The sequence below is a fragment of the Juglans microcarpa x Juglans regia genome, chromosome 8D (assembly GCF_004785595.1).
Source record: "Juglans microcarpa x Juglans regia isolate MS1-56 chromosome 8D, Jm3101_v1.0, whole genome shotgun sequence".
NCBI lineage: Eukaryota > Viridiplantae > Streptophyta > Magnoliopsida > Fagales > Juglandaceae > Juglans > Juglans microcarpa x Juglans regia.
This window is the reverse complement of record NC_054608.1, coordinates 32,103,050-32,123,606: the sequence shown is the minus strand read 5'-3', so window position 1 is coordinate 32,123,606 and position 20,557 is coordinate 32,103,050. Positions and strand designations below refer to the sequence as shown.

The window sequence follows — 20,557 nt, the reverse complement described above, 5'->3', positions numbered from 1 at the left end:
CCTTTACTAGTATCTAATAAGTAAAGATGTTCTATGTCTGTCGGGTTAACAAATTAATCTGCTCAGCGCCACATTAATTTCAAGGTTTAATTCAAAGAGAATGCAAAGTGCAACCCGAGTATGAGGAAAAACACTAAGAATTTACATATAGGTTGCACAATGCACATTACAGCACTATTTTTCTACACACTAATTTCTTACAGCGAGTTCCCCCAAATCCAAAATGCCTTCAGTTGAAGTGCAAAAGCCAACTAAGAGCGTTTCCACCAAGCAAAACTATCTAAGAAGGGGGCTCCATTTTCGGTCCCCCAATCCCATCTACCACACATCTCTATAATTCAGCTCTATCCTCCATTACAACCATGAAATAAAATACCAATATGGAGGTCCATCTCTAACTATATACTTCATTACCGGAACCATGTAATGGGCGTGGACGTGTTTTGAGGAAGCTGTGGTATCAAGCAGTGCTGTTGCTGCCACTGATTTAAGCCCTCGCTCCCAGCTATTCCACCATAAACATCATGTACACTTGGGTGGCCTTGCCCTATGTTTGCATTTTGGCTGTTGTTATTGTTGTCTTCTTCGATATCCATCGCTACTGCCATTCCTTCAGCCTCCGCCGTCAATGGGGGAACGTAGGTGGCCGGTGCAAGAGGAAGTTGAGAGGGAACCCAAGGAACAACAGCCAAACACCCATTATTCTTTTCTTTCGTAGACTGTTCCTCAACCGACTTTACGTTACCGTACAGGCTCGACCCAAATAATTGATCTGCCAAACGTGCAAAAACTCTTAAGAGACATGTTCACGAGCATAACAACTAAAAGAAACTCTTGTCCTAGTCTGGAAAAGGGGACATTTTGATATATCAGTATTTACCACCTATTTTTAACAATAAGCTAAGTGTTTCGACTACTGAAACAAACCCACAATTAATATCCTGTACTAAATAATCAAAACCCAATTGAAAGAAACGCGCACTTAGAATTTGTAACCAATCTCCAATATCCTTCATTAATTTTTTGCAGGATCAGTGACTTTTCATTATTTTGTAAAGAATCAGTGTAAAAACTCGGTAGATAAAATAAATAGAAGGTAAACGAATGATGGGTGCTTACTCTTAAAGCCAGACATGATCTGAGAATCAACAGAGAAAGAAAGATTCGAAGACGATGAATGTAAAAGAGGAGTATTCACAGGTTGGAAGAGAACAATAGCCTTCTCATCATTGGACGGAGATTCCAACTCCAAAACCTCACGAAGTCGTCCGACTACATCCTGGGCCTGAGGAATCTCCGCCTCCTCTTCCTCCATAATCGGCGGCAACTCCGCATCCTAAACGTGAATCGAACTTGGTAATTAGCAAGCGAAAGAGAGAGAGAGAGAGAGAGAGAAAGAAACGAATAAGTAAAAGGGAAGCGGGGAAAAACGAAGAAAAGGTACCAGGCGGCGAATCTTTCGAGCGGGGGAAGAGAGAGAAAAGTCGGAGAAGTCGTCGTTGAAATCGTCGAGCTCAAGGTCCTTCCTCTTCAGGTTCATCTTCATCTTCGATGTTTTCAAGTTCATGTATGCAGCCATTTTCTTGCGAAGCAACAGAAGGCTATAAAACGAGAGGACGCGGAGAGAGAGAGATGAGAATGCTGTGCGTGGGTTTGTCAAGACACCAGACTCCATAGTCTAGACCCCTCCAGAAGCTTTTACTTTAGTTTTTTACTCTCTCTTGGTGTCCTTAAAAAGTCAAACAAGTGGGGGGAACCGACGTACACTGATCAAGTCCACATCGATTGCTATGGACGCGACAAAAATAAATAATATTTGGCAATTTTAACTATTTATATTTTTAGATATTTTTTTTAAATATCATTTAAAAATAAAATATTTTTTAATTTTTAATTTTTAAGATTTTTAACTAATTATTACAATTTTTTCCAAACTCTCGATTAAAAAAAAATCAATACTACTTTTTCAAATTTCAAAACAAAAATTATATTCAAATAATTTTTTAACTTTATAATATTTTTACTTAATTTTTTTCCTCTTACTTTTCAAAATTCAATAAAATATTTTAACTCAAATAATTTTACTATTATTCACAGATATACTAAGATTTTCTAACAAGCCCTTAACCTTCATTTTAAGTATTGTTATTTTGGTAAATGATGGCTGAAATTTTTGGGTTGCAAATTCGATATACTTCTTAAAAAAAAAAGTCTATTATTAAAAAAAATTAGATGAATTTTAGATTTATCTATTTTTTTCAATATAAGTATACATAACTTGCATACTCTAAAATTGTAAATATAATTTCTCTTACTATTTTAATCTTATATCATGATGTGTGATATTTCAAATAGTTTTTTTTTTTATATCAACCATCTAAATAATATTAATTTAAAATGTTTCACTATGATCCAAAATAACAAGGATATAATATATATATCTATACACACACATAAAGAACGACAAGTGGTCGATATTTTGAATCTGTATTCTTTAACAAAGTCAAAAAGAAAATTTGGAAATAAATGGTTTTGTTATAATAGAACCAATAAATTGAAAGGTTATAGTTTATTTTGTCATTTTTGTGAGAAATGATATTTGCAATTATAGAATGCACAATCATCGTATTTTTGAAAAAATAAATAAATATGGAGCCCACTTTTTTAATGGCAGACCCTACTCATTTTCAAAAAAGTGTATGACGCTTATACAATCCATGATTGTATATAGCAATATAATAAAAATTCTCATTTGCTCTACATTCATGTTTTCTATAAGAGAAAGCAAGAATATAACAAAATAATTTATCTCTAAAAGCACTTGCATCCATATGCCTAAACCTTCATTTACTCTAAAATTTAAGATTTACATTTGGTGAAAACCGCAAATGCATGCTCTATCCGCCTCCCCATTTTAGGACTTGGGTTTGGGGATGCTATAGTGGCTCCCCATATATCAGGAGCCACTGTATATCCCAAATCCTTCATTTCGGTTCTTCATCTAGCACAACTTCTTTCTTCTTCGTGTCCTACTTGCTATCAATCGTCATTTGCGTCCCCATCCGGCAGCCCCTCCAGTCGTTGTCTCCAATAAATAAGGCTCTACACCTTTGACACGCACACGCACACGCACACGCACAGTCTCTCTCTCTCTCTCTCTCATCGGAATGCTCTGTGCCGATTCATCTTCATGTGTTCACCCATATTGCTTCATTGTTTTCAGATTCCTTGTGATTTACATCCATCTGTGTTCACCTTTATTACTCTGTGATTTACTCCAATGGGTATTTGTGATTTACTCCAATGGGTATTTCTAATTTACAGCTTGTCGCGCCATGTGATTGACTCGAATCTTTTTGTGATTATTCCTTGTGATTTACATTTGGGTCTTTGATTATGGAGATGTAGCTGTGAGTTTCGAACCAATGTTAAGCAAAATTGGGGCTCTAATTTACAGTTCACTCAGATTTTTGGTCTCTGATTCGATCTGTTTAGGGTTTTACATTTGGGTCTGTAATTTTGTAGGCTGTGATTTACATTTTCTTACATTTAGGTCTCTGATTACATGTTACGATAGCTTTCATGCATGAACTTGTCATTTCTGCTGCATTGGATAATGTACATGTTTTCATTTGGTTCTATGATTCAATTATTCTTTGTGATTTATTATGTTTTGGTCTTTGATTTACATGTTATTATAGCTGTGAATAGCAAGTTTTCATTTCTCCAACATTGGGGATTTATACATATTTCTATTTAGGTAGATGATTCGATTATTCCCTGTTATTTACGTTTAAGTCTTTGATTTACATGTTACTATAGTTGTGAATTTCGCCAAAGTCTTTTCTACAACATTGGAGCTATGATTTACTATTACCATGGTTGTGATTGGGGTTTTGTATAATTTTTAGATTCTGTAGTTGGCATTCGATTGGGGCTGTCGTTTGAACTATATATGTAAGTGCAGGGGCCATGATGATGGTCAGATTGTTGGGTGTACTCGAGTGTAATATCCACAGCTCTAATGAATGCTCAGCTCTAATGAATGCTCATCAATTGGTATGGCAGGGTAACCCGGATGACCATCTAAATTGTGAAATTTTCACAGAGGCAACTGGGATTTGCAGCCATAATATCTTGTGCCCTTTGTTATGCTTGAAAATGAAAGATCTGAACCTCCTTGATCTATAAATATTATGCAATTTTGTTATTTCGTTTTGTGCTATATTGTGCTTTCTTGGCTTATTTGGTTGGGTATGCATGAAGGTTGACCCTTGTTGGTTCATGTAGAACGTGTTTTCTTCTTTGACTTGTGCCTTATGCCCTATTTGAGAGTTGGTCTTGTGATTTCTTGGCAGTGCTTGGTTGGTTGTGCTACAAGTTGTTGTTCATTGTTAAAGTTGTTTAGTTTTGTGAAACTTGGCTATGAGATATACACATGCATGTTGTTCTTACTGTCATTTCATACAATAGTGTGTCTAACTAATATAGGCAGTATCTTTTTTATTTCTCATTAACTGGCCTTGAGGCATGAGTTTTGTAATTTAGGCACTCTACTACACTACATGCATGTTGTTCAGTTTTCTAAAATAGAGATTACTTTGATAAGTTTGCTGTTCAGTTGTGATTGGCCCCGGATGACCAGTTTTTTAGGAATGATCAATTTCTTATTTCACTAGTTTTGATGTGAGATACATATGCTAAACATCATTTCATCTTCTTCAAAGCTACATCAGTTCTTACAGTTGTGCTGTGATATCTTATTTCTTATTTTGCTATTCAGGAATGTTAGTTGGATTACTTTGCTATTTTGGTTGTTTTGTTATTCAATTATGTTGGTTGGATTACTTTGCTATTACTTTTTGGTTTGTTATTAAGATAAATTGGTTGGATTACATTGCCATTTTCTTTGTTCTTTTATTCAAGTATTTGCTTGGTTGGATTATTTACTTCTGTGAAATGTCACCACTATAATATATCCATACTGTAATATTTTGGAAAAGCTTTTAACAATTTAGAGATGTTAAACTTGGAGATGTGATATATACATGATGTGATATATTGTCATTGCTCTACATGTTTTGTGAAACTTGGATGTGAGATATTTATGCTGAACGTCCTTTTATGCTTCTTATAGTTGGCTGTGATACTATCTTTTTATGCTTGGTTGGATTATTTACTACTTTTTAGAGAAACTTGTTGTGTTGTGATACCATTATCGTTTGTGATAGGAAATGTATATTTTCCTTGGATGCTTTTCTGGTTTGATATGATTTTGGTTGTGTATCCCCCTCAGCTATGATGATAGGAAATGTATATTTTTCTTGGATACTTTTCTGGTTTGATATGATTTTGGTTGTGTATCCCCCTCAGCTATGATGATAACAAAGTTGAGTGGGAACACGAGAAATTTGTAATATACTCCATAGCAGGGTAACCCAGACGACCAATCACAAAAGCAACCGATTGTTGCAGTCATTCGAGCATGCTGCTTTTTCCTATGTGTTACGATTCCTTTCCTGAACCACTTTCTATGGGTTAATGGTTTGGGTATGTTTGGGGGCTTTGCAAGATAAAGTTGAGTGTCGACAACGGAAATTGGCAAAAACTCCATGGCAGGGTTGTAACATGCAGGTTCAAAATTTGGACAATAAAGTAAATTTACTCATTATTATTATTATTTTCATTATTTTTAAAGTAGTTATCTATTTATTTATTTCAATTATTTCATAAACATTTTTAAATCAATTATTAATTACTAATTAAGAGTCTATCAAAATTTTTACTTCTTTGTGTTTTTAAACGTGTGTAATTCAAAATGTACTTCCCCCGCGGCTCAAACTGCTAAGACCATTTCCTCCACACTTATCTTCCTAATCTCGTAACCATACCAAGTCCTCTTCCCACCTGGAATTCTTAGAACCACTCTGGCTTAAACACGTCAAACCCCGATCTCCATCTATATATTTTTCCCTCTATCGACTCCTTAACACACTGACACATCAAACAACACAAACTCAATTGAGAAATTAGCCTCCGTTTCACATAAACAAATAGAGCCCAGCCAGTTCGTGCTTCTCCACCACCCCATTCGAAGGAGACCCCAGCCGTGACTGGTTTAGATCGCGATCCAACTTCGTCGCTTCTCATCTCTTTCGTGGTAAGTTCTCGTCGATTTACACACTTCCTCTACCTAATTTCTTCTCTGTAACCACCATCAAGACTACATGTTTTTTTGTTCTTTTCCTCTCTTGGTATTTCACCACAAACAGAGGCCTCTCACAGTGTTTTCCACTGCCGTCGATCTACACCAAACCCACCATCGCACGTTGCCCCTCGATGAGTTGAACTGTTGCACACACTCTTCCGTTTTGATCCTCTCCTTGTCGAGCTAATGGCACAAATCCCACTTATCTCTTAGAGTTTTCATCGCCGTTGATCTCAAGCCACTAGCCACCACCGTTGCACTCCGGCATCCTCTTGGTAAGTCCATGTTGATATCTCTATTTTCATTCACCATCATTTTCTTTGGTCTAACAATATTTTTCTGCTTTTGAAACTTTGCCGTCGCTAATCTCTGTCATAGCCACCCAGATCATTTGTCGCACAGCTTCTACTTTCTCTCACGATAAGCCCGAGCATCTCACTAATTCGCACGATGTCTTTCTTCTCCAATGTTCTTCTCTTTATCTTTTCATGCATTTGTGTCAAATCTCCTTCACTTTTATTTTAGCTGTCCAATAAAGCCGTACATCTCTTTGCAGATCACCAAATTACCCTTCACATGATATATTTTAACTTCCGTAAAAAGTCTCTAGAAGCTGAACCCTCATTGTTTGTGTAATCCCAATTTTGCCCTTTTGGTTTTGTCGTTTATCACCATTTATATTTTAGTTCAGTTTTTCCATAAAATCTTTCATGCTTCTTAATTAACTATAAAACTACTATTTGAGCTTTTGTCATGTATCAGCTTTCCCATAAGCCTACAAGCTTTTTGATTATTTCAAAATAATGCCCTCCAACTTTTTTTACTCCACTTTTTAACTTTTGTAAAATGTTTCTTCAAATCTTGGAGTGTTACGTTTTTAACTTTTGCCTTTTATGTAGGCATGACAAAATGTGTTTAAAATAGATCTCTTTACGTCGGCCTATTTTTACTTACAGAAGTAATATGTTGACTTGATTTTAATTTTGTCATTGTTGCATATAGGTGACACTTAAACCTTGTATACAATTTAAATTATATTAAATACTCATTTATTATTTGATTACGATAATAAATTACACAGATTTGAGTTTTAAGTATAATTAAGTTTAATTAGTAGAATGAATTTCCAATGTTTATTTTATTGGATTTTGATAAAATTATTATGCTATATTATTAATTGGAAAATAAATGAAGATGTTAGGACTTTTGAATTATATTATTATTTCTTAATTTTAGCATATGTCAGAATATTTATTAAATTATTTCTATTAAATTATTCTCTATGATATCAATTTAATTAAATAGAATGTCACGATATTTTTTAAGAAATTAGTGACATGATATTTCGTATAGGTAACAATCTACAAAGTGAGATTTTGAAATTTGCGAAACGAGGTAAATAATTTGATTACAAATTAAGATCGTCACAGTTTGGCTTATATAAATTATTATTAGAGTCAATTCTTTGATAGCCATATTTTTATGTACCACTCATGTCGTATGCAAACATGTCACCAAGTACAGCATATGATCATACCATTCAGCATCATGTTTAGATTCAAAAATTTACAATTATTTATATCAGTATGTATATCATGCATTTTACATCGCATAAGACACGTAAGCTATCTTAAGTTCAAGTGCAAGATAAGATCATATTAATTTAATCAGATAGTCATTCAGATGGATGAAACTAATGCAATTTCAAGGTGGATGTGCAAGCCACAGACTCAAGCGTGGCCCACCATAGTATGTCAGAATACTATCAACGGCTCCCCTTGCTGCAGCGGGACGTGAGGCTGGTGCACAACTTTGCACACAGGGTTAAGTGTGTTGGCCAGTCAAATCAGTTAGTTAAGTCAGATCATTCAGATAAATCAGATTAGTCAATTAATTTAGATAAATAAATCATGCATAGCATAAACATCAGCATGAACAGTCATGATTTAAGCTCTCAGCATGAAAATTCTTATGAATAATCATATATTTATTATGTTTATGTTGTGATGAATTTTTTACTGAATCTTCGACTCATTTTACTCTATTTCATATTTTTAACCACACAGGTGAGGATGATGAACACAAGTAGTCAGACTAGGATTAGAAGAAACAGTTGATTTAATTTTAGATTTCATAGAATAAAATTACTTTTATGACACAAATTTTATTCAATTTACTCATTTAATGTTTTGGAAGACATTTTATTAGACAATTCTTTCTATGAAATAAATGCTAATTTCATATTATTAAATATGAGATATCTTGTCAGGTTATATTTTATGAAAATTACATGACACTCTTAACCCTTGGGAAGGGGGTGTTACAAGGGTAACTCGGATGACAAATGAATATTGACAACTAATTGTTGCAGCCATTGAGGACATTGCCGCCCAATCAAGATTTTGTGAATTGTAGTAAAAATATTTCGAATTTAGTTTGTACTAAAGATAAGAATTGGGCTCACTGCTTGTGTACAAAGTTGAAGCAAACCAAAAGACAACACTACCTAATGTTTGGGTCAAATAGTAGTACTAGCAATATCTCATGTTCAGCAAACTATCATCAAAATGAATACCAAGTATATTATTGTGGTATTAAAGCATGTTGATGAATTGCTCATACTAAGGATAATGAAAGGTGTCGCTTTTTCGGTTGCCAAAACTGAGGTATTTTTTATTTGTTGGTGATCTTATTTGCTGATTTGTGTCGGTATTGTTATGCTTACAGATTTCAGTACTGATCAATTGTGCAGGCTAGGCAAGCTTGCGGGTTTTCTGTTGGTATGATCCAGAAATACCAGCATATGGCCAAAAGACAATTAACCGATTAAAAATTGAACTTCATAAGATACAAGCATCAATGGACATCCAAACCAGTTGACATCGAATAGAAATTAATTCCGAGAGACGTAAGAGAAAACTGGAGAAAACTAATTTCATTATAGCAATTTAGATGTCGTGGTTATTTGTTTTGCAATTTATTTAGAGAAATTCTTAGCAATCCTATGGCTCTCTTTGTACTAAACTTTTGGGCTCGATGTATGGGAATTTACAGTAGTTGTAATTATAATATAGTTTTATTGTTCGCACATTAAATTTGTGTTTTGAGGCTGGTTTGAATGGACAATAGTAGTACTTGTTCGTAAAATTGAGAAAATATTATGGGTGTATTTTAGCTCTTTTCATTAACTATTTACGTTATTGAGAATGAATTCGCAGTTTATGAAGTGTGTAATTTATCTTAACGTGTGAAAAAAGCATATTTATCTATTTCTTTCCTTCGGGTGTGCCTAAAACTTAGATCATTTCGATCACCGTTAGATCTGACAGCAAAACGATAATCTTGTTTTTTATTTATCCGTTACAAATAAAATACAATTGGAAAATTCGAATATTTATTATTTGTCAAATCGTAATAATTTCAAAACTATTCTCATACTAGGATAAAAAAAAAATCAGCTTCCTGTTTAAAATTTACGTATAAGGTAATATTGCTCAACATAAGGAAAAAGACAAAAGAGTGAGTAGTTAAGATTGTAAATGGAAGTGAGAAAAAAATAATAAAAAAAGAATAGAGAAATATATTTTAATAGAATAGAGAAAGTATAAAGAATGAGATGTATGAGGTTTTTGAAATATGAGTAAAATTTAAGATAAAATTTTAGGAATTGTGTTTTTCAGCTAAAATTTAGGGGGGAAGTGGATGTGAATGCTCTAATAGCATTAAGGTTTGGTTTGTGCTGATGTGTGGGCCCTACACAAAGATAGGATAGGGGTGGAGTGGAGACGACCTAGAAGATCTGAGATCATAGAATCTGCTGGTGTAATTTGTGTAGGCATGGGGGATGCATCTTTGTGATGGCATGTGAACTCCAAGTGTTGGTCCAATGGTGGCACTTCTAATGTCTTTTCCAAAATCAACAGTTGGAGATTTCAATGGAGTAGCTCGAGGACTTTAGCTTGGTTAGAGGCAATAAATTTCAGCCATTTCCTATCTAGAGGGAATAAAAAGTAAATAATAAAAAAACTATTCTATTCTCAAGCCGGTGTATATAATACACCATCCACATTATTTAAATAGCAAGATTTGATTTGCAAGATTCAAATTTTAAAATTTATCTTTCAAATCAAATTATGTCACGTAAACAATGTGTGGTGTAGAGTCCTTAGAATAACAGTACTAAAAAAAACCATAAACTTAAACAAGGAGATGATAGGAAAGAATAAGTTATGGGAAGAAGGGGAAAGGGTGAGTCTCCTGCAATGGAAGTTGATGGTTTTGTATCATTTCATTCCATGTTATCTATCATATGGAAAAGGATTCTTATAATTTCTTGTCACAAATAAATTAAATATAGCTTGTGAACTTTTATTATTACATGTTGCTAATATATAATATAAACCCAACATTAAATATTATCTACTTCTTTCACTATTCATTGTTTCCATGTTTTTTAAGACGACAATCAACTTGACTGTCCAAGCATTCACAACTGATTTAGTTTCATTACGTGGATGATGTTTCTGTCTAGCATCCAAATCTAACTAGATGATGCTTCAATCATTCGATTGAATCTACACCTTTTTATACGAGGGCAACGTACAATCCTGCCTCAACTGCTATAATTCAAATTCCCTTCGATATTATTTCGATTATTCTTTTTTTAACAGTTGTTTCCTCCTTTTTCTTCGTTTATATGCAATTTATCTGACAATACCATATCTGTTTACAGGTTCTATGATCTGCTAACATATCCAAGACTATGATACAAGGAATTGAATATGTAATAAACTGATTTTGAGGCAATTTATTTTCAAGGAAGTTGGGTTTTGAGCCACACATTACCTTTGAGCTAAGCATTTTCTTCGGGAAAGAGCAAGAGAATGATGGAAGAATAGCTAAGCATGGGGTAAAGGTTTGCGTCAAGGAAGTGAGCGTACTGTTTAACTGCAACCTCTCTTTCGGGAACGTCACTGGAAAGGAAGTCATATGGTGCAGGCTTGCTAGTATCTACCAAGGGCTCCCATCTGAATCCAGGTCGCTCGGGCAATGTAATCGTAACAGGTAGATGACTGGCATTGAAAGCAATGTAGATTTCTCCCTTCACTGAGTCAATCTGGGTTCAAGTTCATGCCTTATCAGGATACATTCTAGTTTAATAAAGTGTTGTTATAGGAAGTCAATAGGCAAAACACAATGACATGGCAAATCGGGATCAAATTTCAGTTAAATTGATAACATATGACCACCAAAGTCGTTTCTCAGTGCTATTCCCATGTTGGTAAAAATTAGGATTTCTTGGGGTGAGAAGTTCGTCAATGGAGGACAATATGCTTCATATATCTCCAGCAAACCGAAAAAGTAACAAATAAAAATAAGAAACAAAACACTCTGTATCTACATTTAGCTTATCTACTGAGGTATATATCGTGTGGAAGTGGAAAGGCAAAACATCATCTAGCAATGAAAAGTGAAATAAACCAGCACTTAGACATACAAAATTCCCAATAGCATATAATTGGGGAAAATATAATTTCCACCCTCAAACTCCAAGGCGTTTTATACTTTGCACTCAAAACTACCAAAATTGACACACTACATTCTCAAACTCTTAAAATTTGTAATGTGCACCCTCTATTAAGATTCAGTCCTCAAAATGAATCGAACACCTACTTTTTCAACCATCTCAATGGCCAAAATTGGAAAGGTGTATTATTTATCAGTTTTGGTAAGTGCGACATGTCAATTTGATAGTTTGAGGTGCAAAATATAGAACACCATATAGAGGGCCACAGAGAGCTCAACAGTAGCCATAGGCAATCCGCAGCATAGCTTTAACAATTAGGGGGAGAGAGAGAGAGAGAGAGAGAGAGAGAGAGAGAGAGATGGGAAGAGTGAAACTAAAAGTGAGATAGGGAAGGAGGGGTGGCTGCAAAAACTGAGCAAAGAAAAAGATGATGAGGCAAAGTAAAAGACTAAGGCTAACAATGTGTTCTTGGGGGTCCTTTGCAAATGAGTGTTTGGACAGCCAGTTAAGAGAAGGCCTTTTGGGGATCCTTTGCAAGCTAGACATGGAAAAGACTTATGACCATGTGTGTTGGGACTTCCTATTTTATATGCTTAGAAGATGTGGCTTTGGGGATAGGTGGTGTGAATGGGTTAAATATTGTGTTTCGACTGCTCGGTTTTCAGTCTTAGTCAATGGAAAAGCTTGTGGTTTTTTTCAGACTTCGAGGGGTTTGCGACAAGGGGATCCGCTATCACCTTTCCTTTTTGTTATAGTCATGGAGGTTTTGAGTCGCATGGTGAAGGCTGCTGTAAGGGGGGATTTCTTGCTAGTTTTTCGATGGGTAACAATGGTAATGGTGCCAGTTCCATTTCTCACTTACTATTCATGAATGATACGCTCATTTTTTGTGATGCTGTTAGTGGCCAAATTCAAGCTCTAAGAGCGGTTTTGTTGTGCTTTAAAGCTGTTTCGGGACTCAAGGTGAACTTGGAGAAGTCGGAGTTGGTACCGGTGGGGGACGTGAGTAATATTGCTTCTCTAGCAAAGTTGTTGGGTTGTAAAACTACCTCTCTTCCTATGAAATACCTTGGACTCCCCTTGGGGGCATCATTCAAAGCAAAGAGCATTGTGAATGGGGAGGTAGAGAAGATTGAGAAAATATTATCGGGGTGGAAGCAGCTATATCTATCAAAAGGGGAGATTAACACTTACTAAAAGTACCCTCTCCAACCTCCCTATTTGCTATCTTTTTTTATTCCCATTACTGGTGGGTGTGGCAAACCGGATCGAAAAGTTGTTTAGAGCCTTCTTGTGGGGTGGCATGGGGGAGGAAATTAAATTTCGCCTTATAAGTTGGCAAACGGTGAGCTGTCCAATTGCGAATGGTGGGTTAGGGGTGCGAAATTTGAGTAATTTTAACAAGGCACTCCTAGGGAAGTGGTTGTGGAGGTATCAAATGGAAGAGAACTCGTTGTGGAGAGAGGTTATTGATCACAAGTATGGTAGTGGGGAGGGAGGGGGGGGGGGGGGGGGGGGAGGGATGTGTTCTAAGGAGGACAGGGGGTCTTATGGAGTAAGCTTATGGAAATTTATTAGAATAGGGTGGAACACTTTTGAAAAACATATTAATTTTGAGGTGGATGATGGAGCAAGAACCCGCTTATGGTTCGATACTTGGAGTGGGAAGAGCCCTCTTTACACTGTTTTTTTAGTTGTATGTAACTTGGCTGATTTATAACTTGGTAGAAAATCAGTAAGCTGCAGTTTCAAGATTGTTGTGCTGTGCAAATGGGACGGTAACTTTGAATGTCATTTTTACTATAAATGCTCAGGATTGGGAACTTGAAGAGATGACGGATTTTTATAACTACTTGTATTCAGCAAAGTTAGGAGGCAATGGGGGTGATCGTACGTTGTGGGTCCACATGGGGAGAAAAGAGTTTACTGTTAAATCTTTTTATAAGGCTTTGATAGTCCAATAGCCCACATTCTTTTCGTGGAAGAGCATTTGGAAGGTTTTAGTGCCGTCTAAAGTTGCGTTTTTTATTTGGACAGCTGCACTTGGGTATATCTTGAGTCCTTGACGGTTAATAATCTAAGGAAGCAGGGTATGGTGGTCACAGAGTGGTGCTACATGTGTTAAAAGGAATGAGAAATCGATAGATCACTTGCATTTACATTGTAAGGTGGTTGGGGAGTTATGGGCTAGTATTCTTAATAGAGCCAGGCTGAGTTGAATAATGCCTAAGAGTGTGGTGGAACTACTAGCGTGCTGGAACAAGAGGCATAATAGCACTCAACTGGCAGTAGTGTGGCGAATGATACCCTTGTGCTTAATGTGGTGTTTATGATCAGAAAAGAATGATAGGTGTTTCAACAAGAAGGAGCGTGCAATGGGGGAAATCTAGAATTTATTTGTATTTTCACTTTTACAGTGGTTTTTTGCTATTGTACAAAAGGGTGGGAATGTCCATAAGTTTCCATCTTCTTTTCAGCTCACTAGAATGTAATTAGGTGTCTCACTTTGTATACTTCCTGTGTACTTGGGCATTGCCTAGTTTCATTTAATTCAATAAAGATTTTTTTTTTTTTATAAGTATATTAACAAAAGAATAAGCAAAGCCATGTTCAGTACAAAGAAAGCCCTAACTACGTAGCAGCAAAAGATACAAGGAAATCATGAAAATCTTGGCCATTAAAATTAACTGCTATAGCCAAGTACAAAGGGTTCTAAAAAAGAAAGCTTTTAGTTCCTCCATCGATCTCTCTTTGTCCTCGAATCTCGTTCCATAACCATCGAACTACCTCACAATGTAATAGAAGATGGTCCATAGATTCATCCCCATTCCTACACATGCAAAACCAATCTGCGATGATCACCCTTCGTTTCCTCAAATTATCCGTTGTGAGGATCTTACCCAAGGAAGCCGTCCACACGAAAAATGATGCTTTGAGATGTGCCTTCTGTCTCCAAATCCTTTTCCATGGAAATTGAGTTGGAAGCTCTTGAGAAAGAGACGTATAAAACGAGCGAACCGAAAATAGGCCTTTATCTATAGGTATCCACCACAATAAATCAGCATGCTGGTTACTTGGTTTGATTGACTACAAGAGGCTGAAAAAAGTTGCAAAACTGTCCATTTCCCAATCATGTGCTGCCCGGCTAAAATTGATGTTCCACTAGATTTGTTCCCCCACTCTCACATGACTTCTACCACTGAAACATCATTGGCACTTGCGAGCCTGAAAAGAGCAGGAAATAAATCCTTTAGAGCACAATTACCACACCAAGTATCATACCAGAATTTGATCCTGGCCCCATCTCCTAGATGATAACTTGTGTGGCGAGAAAAGACCCCTCATCCTCTTCTTATATGTTTCCATGACCCCACTCCATTTGCCCCTCTCAGTTCGTTGGTACACCATCAACACCCCCCCCCCCCCCCCCCCCCCCCCCCCCCCCCCCCCCAAAACAAAATAAGCCACCATAAAGAGCTTCTGATTATTTATGGTATCCCTACAACCATTTTCCAAGTAGCGCCCGATTAAAAATTCTCAAATTTCTAATGCCCAAACCACCATTAGAGAGAGAGCTACATATCTTCTCCCACCTGACTACATGCACCTGACTACATGGAATTTCAGGTACATTCTCTTCCAGCCTGCTAATCGACGCTCTACTTTCTCAATCACTGTATCCTATTAAGAAGCCGCTCTCGAGTCGGCCCCCAACGGAAGACCAAGATATGTCAAAGGGAGTGAGGCAATCTTACACCCCAGGATATTAGCCAATTGTCTTATACATTGAACACTTCCAATAGGCACCATCTCTGATTTGTCCAGGTTCACTTTCAACCCAGAAACTGCTTCAAAACAAAGTAGGAGGGCCTTAATACTCGAACTTGATTATGATCTGCCTCATAGAAGATAAGAGTGTCGTCTGCAAACAATAAATGTGAAATATTAATAAGTCCCCCACCCTGGAACCAATCAAGAAACCAGTCACACGCCCATTGGCGACCAGGGCTGAGGTCATTCTGCTCAAAACCTTTATCACAACAAAAAAAAGCAAAAGGGACAGCAGATCTCCTTGTCTTAGACCTCGTAAACTATTAAAAAAACATATTGGGCTTCCATTTATCATAACTAAAAATTTCACCGTAGATATACACCAACGAATCCATGATCTCCATCTCTCTCCAAAACCACACCTCCCAATAAGGTCGAGTAGAAAGTCCTAATTAACATGATCATACACCTTCTCCATGTCATATAATCCCTGCATTTCCAGCTTTCAGTCTACTGTCCAAACACTCATTTGCAATAAGAACTGCGTCTAAAATCTGTCTATCCTTTACAAAAGCATTTTGAAGCTTTGAGATTATCTTCCCCACTAGCTTGCTAAGGCAATTTGCACGTACCTTGGAAAGAATCTTGTATACCCCCCCATTTACTAGACTAATGGGTCGGAACTCTTTAATCTCCACAGCCCCAACCTTCTTTGGTATTAAAGCAAGAAAAGTGGCGTTTAGGCTTTTCTCAAATTTTCTAGCCAAATGAAACTCCTGAAACACCTTCATGAGATCATCCTTTAATACATCCCAGCAAGTTAGAAACCCATAGAAAACCCATCAGGACCCAAGGCTTTGTCTTTAGCCATTTTCCTCACCACTTCGAAAACCTCAACCTCCTCAAAAGACCTCTCCAAACGGTTACCATCCATAGCCCAATAGAGTCAAAAACTAGCCCATCAAGCTTAGGCCTCCAACCCTCCTGCTCGGTAAGTAGTTGTTCAGAAAAACCAACTACATGATTATTAATCCTCTGCTCATCCTTACAATCTATCCCATCAATATTCAGTATCTCAATGTTGTTAGATCTCCTATGAGAATTGGCTACCCTGTGGAAAAACTTAGTACTTCGGTCACCTTCCTTCAACCATAACGCTCTTGACTTTTGCCGCCACGAAATCTATTCTAATAGAACAATTCTCTCAAGATCTGCAACCAACACTAGCTTTTGGACTAATTCCTCCGGAGTTAAGGTCCTAGACTCTTGTAACATTTCTAGCTCATGGATCTCCCTTATCTTGCTTTTTTGTGTTCCCCAATGTCCGCCAAAACACTGTCTATTCCAAAGCTTTAAGTCTTGTTTTAGAGCTTTCAATTTACCATCAAACGTGAAACTAGGGGTACCCTGTATCTGATAAGAAGACCACCATTGTCTGACCCTATCCACAAAACCTTCCGATTTCAGCCACATGTTTTCGAACTTAAAATACCGACGTCTTCCTTGAATCCCACCACAATCCAACATGATAGGCCAATGGTCCAAACACAGCCGAGGCAATCTCTTTTGCAAAACCTCCGGATAATGACTTTCCCACTCCGGGGAAATTAAGAATCTATCTAATCGAGACCATGTTTGATTGTTGGCCCACGTACATGAACCCCCCGCCATTGGTAAATCTACTAAATTCAACTCAAAGATGCATTCCGAAAAGTCTGACATTGCTGGACGCATTCTTCTATTGCCAAAGCACTCACTGGGAAATCTTGTTACATTAAAACCTCCACCAATGCACCATGAAAGATCCCACCAACTGTGTACTCCAGCTAGTTCATCCCACAATAATCTACAATCATTGTCTAAATTGGGACCATAAACACCTACAAAGGCCCACAAATAACCACCTGATACACTCCTAAAAGAGCATGCTACCGAAAATAATCCTATAAACTCCTTCCTTTTCTCCACCACCCGTTGGTCCCAAATCACCAACACACCTCCTGAAGCTCCAATAGCTGCCAAATATACCCAATCCACGTGTACGCAACTCCATATACTTTATACAATTTTTGTAGTAATTACTTTCAACTTCGTCTCTTGTAAACATACGATATCCGCCTTCCACCCTTGCAGCAAATTTCTTACTTGAAGACGCTTACTAGTCTCATTTAGTCCGCAAACATTCCACGATACCATTTTTGGTTTCATTTGGGATAGGCCAGCCCCTTCCCTTTAGTCCTATCCCTACTAGAGCTATCTTCAGACTTCATGGACCATGTTAGCCTTCTGAGTTCACGCTATTTCTTAGAACCAACTTTCCTTTGTTCTTGGTGTCCCACTTCAATAGCAGTGAGTAATGCCATGAACTGTTCCTCATAACCTTCACACTTCAAACCCACTATTTCCTGGATATCCTTCACCGTGTTAAACACCCAGTCAGAAACATTAGATTGGTCTGGAAACAAACAATTCAAAGGGATAGGGTTCTGCATTCTAAAAACCGGTTGTTCCTCCATGTTCTCTTCCCCAAGCACAAAACCAAGGTTCCCAACAGAGTCATTTGAAACTTGAATAAGCCTCTGAGAGTTCTCCTCGTTTGAAAGAAAAAGATCATCACTGGCCGAGTCCTCTAATCCCCCTTTTTTGCTATCTCCCATTAAAACCACGTCACTATGCACCTCAGGGTTACTCGCTGGACCATCATCTCTTCCCCCACACCCCATCGGCAGTTTCTGTGCACTCGGAGGAGGAAAGTCACTCGGTGGTGGTGGAAGGTCCACCTCCATCACATTCGGCATTTTCTGCTTCTCTTGCAGAATCAGCCCACCCTCCGCTTGCACCACCACCTTCATCGGCGTCTTCTGACGACTTCACGACAACAACTCCGACAAGTCCACCACCCTCTGGTGGCGGGGCGACGACAACTCCTGCAGAGAGAGCCTCCAACCTACTCCCGCATGTCCTACCCGAGCCCTCCATTCTTGCCAGTTCGTCTTCTGGAAGTTGGACTTGGCCCCAGGCCTATCAGCCCGGCCCTTTGGTTGAGGCCTTTGTGAAGTAACACGGGCTTGGGCCAATCTCGGCCCATCTTTGTGGCCCATCCCATTGCTTGAGGCCTTTAAAGGCCCCTGAGAAACCACTTTTCCTCCCCCAAAACGCCCTGTTTCCTCCCTTTCCTTATTAGCCCCGACACACCTCAACACTTTGGCCACCTCCCCTGCAAATTCCCCAATTGAATATGCACTTCCCTCACCATGCAAAGTACCTCCCACACCTCTCTGACAGCATCTCTCTCCCGAAAAGAGCCACTAGGCACTCGATGCCCAGCACCAATGACAGAGCCGCCTGTCCCAATTCTTGGGACACCAAAGGACCCTGCCAGAGAGAGAGCTTCTTTATACGATTTCCTATAAACCTCTTGCTCCCACTGCCTCCTCTGAGCATCACCATCAGGCCCAACTCTGTATCTTTCCACCTGAGTAACCTCCCTCATTCTTCTCCATCCCCTTCCCCGCTCTTCTTCAGGAATAAGAATGAAGCTTCGATGGCCCCCTTCCCCGTACATTGCCACCTCCAAGAATCTACCACGGTTGTTCGAGTAGCGCTGAGCAATATAACTCCGGTAACCCTCCCTTATTGACGTGTAAAAATCCTTACTATCACCTATCACACTATCCTCCAAAGCTCTCTCAAGCCAATGTGCAGTGCCCAGCCCCAACAATAACTCCTGCTTGAACCTCCTACCTCTCTCAGTGATACGGACCAAACCACCTTCTCTCACAACAGAAAAGAGCTTTGATTCAATCACAAGCTCCCTTATGTAGCCCATCTTACACCACCGTCAACGTAGCAAAGAAGCTAACTAACCACCATCCCCGACAACAAAAAACATTGACTTGTTCACACTTGTACGGAGAGAAAAAAGAAGTCAATAAAGATTTTATAAAAAAAAAAAAAAAGTGTTCTCAGGGGTAAAAATGTAAATCTAAAACCTATTCTTTATTAGAATTTACTTAAAAGTATATGTGAAGGGACTGGTTTGGTTCAGTCTTGGTGAACCGGCCCCCTTAAATTGAGGACCGACTTGAACTTGTTGAGTTTGAGAAAATTTACACCGAGGACCTGACAGAACAAGTAAAAACTGGCCTGAAATGATCAGTTTCGGTCGGTTGAATTCAGCCATTCGAACAAACCTAGCCATTTTAATTCAGAACAAGTAACAACGTGGTCATTTTGAACACCCCTAACCATTTGTAAACTGGAGAAATTCAGCCACAGAAGCATCGTTGTAAGAAGTAATACCATACGGTTCTGGGTAGTTTTCTTCAGGTCCTGATCTTCACCCCACACATCATGCCAAACCCTAATTTCGGACTAATCTCCCACCTCACATCTGATAGTCCTTGAAAATTCTATCCATCCTTAGTGAATGCTTTTCCACACCCCTACTCCGAAAGGCACATTGACTGCATTATAGCACCATCCGCTCCACATTTTCCCATACTTAAATTCCACCACTAACCTTCTCTCGCCTTTGCATCTTTTGGAAATTTTACTAATTCATGCTACCCTACCCTACCCTTACACTAGGTGCCTCCTTTGCATACCTCTAGTGCACTGGGGTTGTGACCCAACCACTACTTTAATAAAATGAAATATCTTTGCTTATAGCAAAAATGAAGCCATCTTCTGATTTATATCCACTTTGGTATACTAAGCCTGGTTGTGGAAAATATGACTTTAGTTTTAATTCAATGGAGGTAATTATACATGGTAATTGGATTCAAATTATGATCCAGTTAGTAGACCCAATACCCCACAGGAGAATGCACTCTGATGACCAATATGACATGGATGCTGACTAGAAAGCATACCAGTGTAAAGGCCACAAAACGGCTGGTTTCAGACCAGTCTGGAACACCAGGAGCATGACCATGCCACTGCAGCCTCTCTGCTGTTGGAAAGTCATCCAAGCCAAGTGACTCACATTCACTGCAAGATCATTTCTCACATGGATTTAGCAAGATAAGAAAAAGTTAATCAATGACAAC

The 20,557-nt window shown here is 38.0% G+C and overlaps 2 protein-coding genes across 3 annotated transcripts in view; both read right to left on the bottom strand.

Moving 5' to 3' along the window:
- Window positions 1-45: 45 nt before the first annotated feature.
- LOC121242481 lies at window positions 46-12,084 on the bottom strand. 2 transcript variants are annotated; one of them, XM_041140325.1, is made up of 4 exons: window positions 12,066-12,084; window positions 1,445-1,620; window positions 1,120-1,336; window positions 46-772 (listed from the first exon to the last, which is right to left on the bottom strand). In XM_041140325.1, the coding sequence occupies exons 2-4, from the start codon at window positions 1,577-1,579 to the stop codon at window positions 411-413; spliced, it is 714 nt and encodes a 237-aa protein (XP_040996259.1). In that variant the 5' UTR covers window positions 1,580-1,620; window positions 12,066-12,084; the 3' UTR covers window positions 46-410. The 2 variants fall into 2 exon arrangements, with proteins under 2 accessions (XP_040996259.1, XP_040996258.1); XM_041140324.1 differs by lacking the exon at window positions 12,066-12,084 and having other exon boundaries at window positions 1,445-1,690.
- The window catches only part of LOC121242480 (isoamylase 1, chloroplastic), a 30,146-nt gene continuing 20,325 nt past the window's right edge, over window positions 10,737-20,557 (bottom strand). Inside the window, exons 17-18 of the mRNA XM_041140322.1 lie at window positions 20,381-20,498; window positions 10,737-11,324 (exon numbers count right to left, since the gene is read on the bottom strand). Coding sequence (XP_040996256.1) covers window positions 11,061-11,324; window positions 20,381-20,498 — 382 coding nt within the window. The 3' untranslated portion in view covers window positions 10,737-11,060. The remainder of the gene's footprint in view (window positions 11,325-20,380; window positions 20,499-20,557) is intronic.